The sequence below is a fragment of the Rhincodon typus genome, chromosome 1 (assembly GCF_021869965.1).
Source record: "Rhincodon typus isolate 14 chromosome 1, sRhiTyp1.1, whole genome shotgun sequence".
NCBI classification, from domain to species: Eukaryota; Metazoa; Chordata; class Chondrichthyes; order Orectolobiformes; family Rhincodontidae; genus Rhincodon; species Rhincodon typus.
Genome location: NC_063332.1, coordinates 171,889,975 through 171,898,082, shown reverse-complemented (window position 1 = coordinate 171,898,082; position 8,108 = coordinate 171,889,975). Strand labels below are relative to the sequence as shown.

The 8,108-nt window shown below is 40.6% G+C and overlaps 1 protein-coding gene across 3 annotated transcripts in view; it reads right to left on the bottom strand.

The window, feature by feature from the left end:
• Positions 1-1,110: 1,110 nt before the first annotated feature.
• pdlim5a (PDZ and LIM domain 5a) overlaps positions 1,111-8,108 on the bottom strand; it is a 237,926-nt gene continuing 230,928 nt past the window's right edge. For all 3 annotated transcript variants that reach the window (XM_048595832.1, XM_048595842.1, XM_048595848.1), the window contains exon 13: positions 1,111-5,422. In XM_048595832.1, coding sequence (XP_048451789.1) covers positions 5,333-5,422 — 90 coding nt within the window. In that variant the 3' untranslated portion in view covers positions 1,111-5,332. The remainder of the gene's footprint in view (positions 5,423-8,108) is intronic.

The window sequence follows — 8,108 nt, the reverse complement described above, 5'->3', positions numbered from 1 at the left end:
ATCCACTGCTCTACCTTCATCCACGTGTTTGGTCACCTCTTCAAAGAATTCAATAAGGTTTGTGAGGCATGATCTGCCCCTCACAAATCCATGTTGACTATCACAAATCAAACTGTGCCTATCCAAGTGATCATAAATCCTATCTCTCAGAGCCCTTTCCAATAATTTGCCCACCACTGAAGTAAGACTAACTGGCCTGTAATTTCTGGGGTTATTGCTGTTCCCTTTTTTGAGCAAAGGAATGACGTTTGCCACTCTCTAATCTTACAGCACTATACCCGTGGACAGTGAGGACAAAAAGATCATTGCCAAAGGCCCTGCGATCTCTTCCCTCGCTTCCCATAGAATCCTCGGATAAGTCCCATCAGGCCTGGGGGATTTATCTATCTTCAAATTCCTCAAAATTCCTAGTACATCTTCCTTACTAACATTGACCTCCTCTCGCCTACCAGCCTGTTTCACACCGTCCCCCTCTACAACTAGGTCCCTTTCAGTTGTGAATACTGAAGAAAAGTATTCATTAAGGACCTCTCCTATCTCTTTAGGCTCCGTGCACAAATTCCCTTTACAATCCTTGATTGGCCCTACCCTTTCTCTGGTCATTCTCTTATTCCTCATGTATGTGTAAAAAGCCTTGGAGTTTTCCTTTATCTATCTGCCAAGGTTTTCTCATGCCCCCTTATAGCTCTCCTAAGCCCTTTCTTCAGCTCCTTCCTGGATAACTTGTATCCCTCTAGAGCCTTTTCCAATCCTTGTTTCCTAAACCTTACATAAGCATCCTTCTTCCTCTTAACCAGTTGTTCGACCTCCCTCGAGAGCCAAGGCTCCCTTACTCGACTGCATCTTCCCTGCCTGCTAGGGATAAACATATCGAGCACATGCAGCATGCATTCCTTAAACAATCTCCACATCTATCATTTGTTGAAATGGTCTCAACTTCTTTATCCTGATGTTTGCACCTGGGGAAAAGAAGCATTCCCCTGAAAGTGGACTGGGGAGAAATGGGTAGTGAGATCAGCACCTTGAACTGTTAAATAAAGAAGTGAATTATATTGGTATGACTGAAGAGCAAATAAGAGACTTCTTGGAAATGTAAAAAAAAACTTCTTGTAAAGAATGTGAAATAAAAATTTATTAATGTGCATATAGGGAAGCAAATCATGTTATTATACTTCTGATACAGTCAAACTAGTGATTGAGTGGAAGCACATTGGCAATTAAGCATTTCAGTTCAAAAGTATTCTCATTGCATATATTCATAAATGAGGCATGCATAAATATAAAAGCAAACTCTCATACAACTCTTTAAAATATTTTAAATCCAGGTAGATTTCCTTATGTTGTTTCAGTGATTTTAATTTTCAGCTTTCAACATCTCAAGGCCTTTTGAAAATCAATTCTAAATCCAGTTGGAAGTGGAGCAAACACAGGTAGATTGACCATCTGAAATGTTTCTCAAGTACGTCAAGAATATTTCATACAATCTGCTCCAGAACGATGAGAGGGTGAACGCTCACATCATCCTGTTTCGGGTAATATTAAAAAGGCTTTGGTTTGTTTGCTAAATAAGTCAACACATAACCACAATGTACCCGTTCAAACAAGCGACTGAGATTCAGCACAAAATGTTAAGCATTTCCTCGAAGTGCACTTGGTACTGCACAAATCCAAATTAGTTCACAGACAAATATGTGTTGCAGAGAGCAGGCTGAAATGAACTGATGGCAAGTCAAGTTAATTGCTATAGTAACATCAGTGATGTGGAGGTGCTAGTGTTGGACTGGGGTGGACAAGGTCAAAAATCACATGACACCAGGGTTATAGTCCAAAAAGTTTATTTGAAATTGCAAGCTTTCAGACCGCTGCCCCTTCATCAGGCAAAGGAGCAGCGCTTCGAAAGCTTGTGATTTCAAATAAACCTGTTGGACTATAACCTGGTGTCGAGTGAGTTTTGACCATAGTAACATCTGTTATGAATTACATAACAAATGTATGGGGCTAGTGATAGAGTCGGGTGGGGAGGGTAGAAATGAAGAGCTAAACACATGTCAAAATATCAACTCTCCACATCTTCCTTCCGACACAACTCTGGATCCTCCTTTACTATGGCTTTTAGGTGAATGAGAGTAAGCATGTATTTTGGCACAGGATGCTCTCATTCTAACTTACTCTTAAAATGTGCTGACAGAAAAAGCTTGTTTTTTTAAAATCACAAGTTAATTTTTCAACAATGACTACATTTTTCTCTCATGCAATTCATGCCAGGTGTATACTCTTTGATTCCTCTCTCTTTTGTAGACAAGCACCTGTAGCATTAAAGGGAACTGATGCAGATAGATAATTGACACACATTCATTCAGATCCTCAGCGTGCGTAAACAGGAACAACCCACTTTTATTCGCTTCCACACCTGGCACCATATTTCAATATAGTCAAGAAAATACATTTCAACCTTTAAAAATCAAAAAAAATTGCCTGAGTGACAATTACTTCTGCAAAAGCTCAGCACAATTTTGAGAATTTCAGTTCATCCTTAAGAAACAAAAGGTCCAACAGTTGAGAATGAGAGGAATTAGCAACATTGCATTTAGTTATTATAGTGGCACATTGTCACTTGAAATGATGGAGAAACTCAATATTGGATGATCATCTTGCGTTGTTGACTACTTCGCCTGTGACTCACCTCCAGCACACAACAGACTCGTCCATCTGAAGATACCACATAAGACCTCTCACCCTAAGAACTATAGACAAATGTAATACTGTATCAAAGTGTTAGATGGTTTTAAACTTAGCCCTTTAGTTCTTTTCTGTAGGTAATCGGGCTGCTTGGTTATCACATTACCTAATTGTACATTCTTATGAAAGATACATCCCAGAGACCACAGACAAGGCCAGATGTGTGTTATTCTATTGCATAAAAGCAGTCAGAGTGGGCCAAACAAATGAATTTTCTGGCCAATTTGCCCTTTAATCCAATTATAATGGATTGTAATGGGACTGCTCCCTGTTCTTGAGTTTACAAAACTAATGATCGTGCTATGAACTGTCTAAAGAAAATTTAATCTGTGGATCCTATCTTAAAAGATAAAACATATGAGAAGCTATGTTTGTCTATGAACATTATCACACTAAAATGATGCGCACCTTTGCTTGTGAGACTAGCTTTGACAGGTGAAACTTTTAACTGACCTAAACACATGAGCTATATGTTAACTTAAAACATGGAACATACTGAAGTAAGAATGATGGTCTCACACTAAATTAACAAATAGGTACAGCTCTCCCCTTGCCACCCAGGATATCTTGCCCTATTACACATGGAACGGGAGAGCAGCAAATACTTTAACTCCCGAGGGCAACTGTGAAACTTTCTGTCAACAAGAAATGTTCTTTATACACAAATTGTCTTGGGCTTTCACGCTTTCATAGACCTGACACATTTCTCAGCTCTTTGACTTTAAGTTCATTCGGTACAATGGCATTGCAACTCCTTTATAGGCTTGCAAAGCCAAGTATTGGCTGAGGGTCAAAGGAATGCATGTGAAATTCCTCTCCAACACCTGCACTCCCCTCACCAGTCCTGCACACTCATTCATGTACACAGCATTAGACCAGTACAACAGGACCATTTAACTTTATATCAGGGTACAAGAAGTAAAACCACCCATTCATTAACCCAAGGCTTGGCACAATTAAACAGGTGGAAATCCACAAACACTGATGACCATCACACTAGTTAGATCAACCACCCCTCCCAATCTCTTTGATCAATAATGTAAGAAGGGGGAGCAGGAATAATCTAGCTATAAACACTTGATCATCTCAAGATGCATTATAAATCCCCCTATCTAAACAGCTTCAGACAATATAAATAATGCAATATGAGTTAGGCAGTTAAAAACCAAGCTCCAGTACCCTGTAACAAGTAACTCCTTTGTTCATACCATGGGTTGCGGTACATTGCAGAGATGAAGTTGGTAGATCCTTACTTTCCTTTTAACAAAAAAAAGCTCAACTTGAGATAATTCCTGGTTCTCCACAAAGGTGCCTGATCCAAATTGACCTTGTGGTCAGATCACCATTCAGCTGTCCAGTCATAATAAATGGCAAAGGACGCTTATGAAGTCTAGAATCCCCCCTTCTCTACATTGTGACAGTGAGAGATTTCCTACCACCCAAAGTCCTTCCTGTTCTGGTTCTCAAAATTGATTTCAACACCATCAGAATGCCGCTTCACCAGTCCCCAGTTAGTCTGCCAGTCAGATGAGATGCAAATTTAAGACACACTACACTAACTTTAAACATAGCCCAGCAGATCCAGGAAAGTAATTACCAGTTAATTTGTAGCATTAAATTTCACACCACACTCTTCTAGTTTAATAAAATTGGACAATTCCAGGATTCCCAGAGCTTGGTGGCTTCGTTATTCCCAACTTCAACCATGATTTTCACAATAGGGTGGCATTTAATTTAACCATTAAACAGTGGTTAAAGATGTTTCACAAGAAACACATCACAATGATTTGAAATCCTTGAAGCTGCTGGTACATGTCTCTTACACTATGCATATTCCAACCGAGATCAACATCAACAAGACTGACCAGTCCATCACCTTTGCGTAAATAAAACACTATTTCCCTTCACAGGCATCCGTCAAATTCCAGCCAACTTATTCACAAATCCATAGGCAATGTTTGCTGTCTCATGAATTAATTTCTTCCCAAATAAGTTGATGGTTGTAAGGAGCTTAATTGTGGAAATGCTCTTCAATGCACAAAAGGGACCAAGTTAATTCTGAATCCAGAAATGGCAATATTTCAAAATAGACAGTGACTTAATGTGATTCTAAACAAATTAGGCTGATAATAAGTTTGGAAAAGTGTCCTAGTAAACACTTATTATGATCATTTTAACTGAATGTCTACACTATTACATAAAGCCTTTACAGCAACAGGGATCATTTATGCAAAGTTTGGAAGAAAAAGGCAGGATCTATGTTTGAAGGCATACCTAAATAAATGTTATGCAACAGGTCATTAAAAGATTCAAGATAGCTATTTGAATGCAGTTCTTCAGCCAGTGAAATGCAGCCATGACACTGGCTACCAACGACCCATGTATTTGGAATTAAAGATCTAAAAAGAGCCCAAAACCAAAATAGATTCAAACACCTCACACCAACCCCTTCCCCCTTCAAACCCCAGTGACTAAGTTATGGTTTGGATGTCTTTCACAGCAACAAAGAAAAAAAAGCAAAATATTCATTTCTATTCCATCCCTCCAAATGTTATCTTCGATCATCATCTTTCTCACAGCTCATTGATGAGTTTTACATGTTCACTGTGTGAGCATGCTTCTTGCATAGGAGCTTGTCTTTCTTTGAGAAGAAGGTTTGGCCTTCCAAATTCGTACAACACACCTGGAATAAAACAACACCAAAAAGGTAATTAATAAATAATACAGAAGTGTTCTCCTATCAGAAATGTTGATGCCAATTTTAACCGCTGAATAAGGAAAGGGCACAGGAAACAAGGACAGCAATCGATTATTCAATTGTTGAGAGCCTGTTCTGTGACTCGGTATGATCATGGGTTTCAAAGCGTTAAAAACTTCATCCAGATCATGCCGATAAATTAAAATTTGTTCAGTATTTAGACAGGAATCATTAGAGTTTGCTCCCAACTTCAGTTCCTTTGGAGTGCACTCATCTGGTTCATTGTTATGGTGCTCACCCCATTGATTATTTTTAACAACACATAAGCACACGTGAAGTTAGTTATATTAAAACAGTCACATTTGCAGTTTCTGACAAGGTAAATAATTATTTGTCCTCTGATAACTTGTGCAACAATCCTCCAAACACAACAGTGACTCAAAGTACTTCAAAAACAACACCTTCCCTTAACATAGACAATTTCAAAAAGTTTGGATTCCTTGGATGTGTTAGAGAAAATAAACCTTGAGTTACATTAAAACAAGTAAGAGATAGTAGGAACTGCAGATGCTGGAGAATCTGAGATAACAAGATGTAGAGCTGGATGAACACAGCAGGCCAAGCAGCATCAGAGGAGCAGGAAGGCTGATGTTTCGGGCCTAGACCCTTCTTCAGAAAAAATTTCATCCAGCTCTACACCTTGTTATCTCATTAAAAAAAGTAACGTTTCTAATAAATTGCAAGTGAGTCCAGGCCCCTTTTAAAGGAGGTCCTATTAGACTTCAAATGAAAGGTGAAAGAGTGCAAGACAGAATAGGCGAAAGGAAGAATCTGTGTGTGGCTTTTTGCCAGGATGAAGACACTCTCTGTCTGGGCAAAAATCCCGAAAATTGGAAGACCTGCCTACGCACATACCATTTCCCATTTTGTGGGGGCGAGTTTGTGGATGTTCTGAGCTTCACACATGTACAATTTCTGGAGACAGCTCCCGTGTTTCTAAATTGGATTTGGCATCGCTGCTTTCTGGTGATATTAGGGTCCATAGAGGGGCAGGATAGAGGGGCACAGATTGACTTGGAAGATTGGCTTAGAAACTAAAATCACATGGGATTCGGGGTGGGCTGGCTAGATGGATACAAAACTGGCTTGGTCATAGAAGACAGAGGGTAGCGGTGGAAGGGTGTTTTTCAGAATGGAGGCCAATAACCTGTGGTGTTCCACAGGGATCAATCTTAAATCCTCAGTCGTTTGTAGTATATATAAATGATCTGGAGGAAAACGTGGGTGGTCTGATTAGTAAGTTTGCAGATGACACTAAGATTGGTGGAGTTGCTGATAGTGCTGACGATTGTGAAAGGATACAACAGGATATAGATAGATTGGTGACTTGGGCACAGAAATGGCAGATGGAGTTTAATCCAGACAAATATGAGGTGATGCATTTTGCAGGATCAAATTTAGGTGAGTATTATACTGTAAATGGTAGAACCCTTAGGAACATTAACATACAGATGGATCTGGGTGTACAGATCCACCGTTCCCTAAAAGTGGCAACGCAGGAGGCCAAAGTGATTAAGAAGGCATACGGCTTGCTTTCATCAGTTGGGGCATGGAGTTGGCAAACCACGTTGCAGCAATATAAAACCCTTGATAGGCCGCATTTGGAGTACTTTGTGCAGTTTTGGTCACCACATTACCAGAGGGACGTGGGAGCTTTAGAGACCGTGCAGAGAAGATTCACCAGGATGTCGCCCAGTCTCTGGGGAATTGGATATGAGGAAAGGTTAAAAAGACTAGGATTGTTTTCACTGGAAAGACGGCAGCTGAGAGGAGGCCTGATAGAAGTCTACAAAATTATGAGAGGCATAGATAGGATGAACAGTCAAAGGTTTTTTTCCCAGGGTTGAAGTTTCAATTACAAGGAGGCACAGATTCAATGTGAGAGGAGGAAAGTTTAAAGGAGGTGTGCAAGGAAAGTATTTCACGCAAAGAGTGGTAGGAGCCTGGAACGCACTACCAGAGGAGGTGGTGGAAGCAGGCACATCGGCAACATTTAACAGGCATCTGAATGGTTACATGAATAGGGAGGGAAGAGAGGGATATGGACCGAATTAGGGCAGAAGGTTTTTTTTTTAGTTTAGTCAGGGCATAATGATCAGCACAGGCTTGGAGGGCCGAAGGGCCTGTTCCTGTGCTGTATTTCTCTTTTGTTCTTTTTGTTCTAGTGGAAGGGGCATTAGGAGTGAGTGGGTGGGTGGGGGGAGGCGGGGGGCAGATGGACGTTTTTCAGTTTGGTTTTTTTTTCTAAAATGCAGTGCAGTGGCAGTACAAAGGAGGCCTGGGGCCTTGCACCCAGCCCAGATCCACAGCTTGCAGCCTCTGCTGTCATTCTGGGGTTGCCTAGTTCACTTCCCAAGGCAACAAGTCACCCTGGAATGAAAATCTGACCGCCTGGGGCACTTACCCATACCTGACATCGCCCACTGCATTTCTGCACTTACTAAAGTGATTTACAACCAAGAAGGGGTCTTTGAAATGCCGTGACAGTTGTTCTGCAGGAAATGTGGTAGCCAACTGGCACCCAAGAAGTTTCCACTAACAACAATTAAGCAAACGGCCAAACAATCTCTTTTAGGTAACCAGGTGTAGAGCTGGATGAACACAGCAGGCC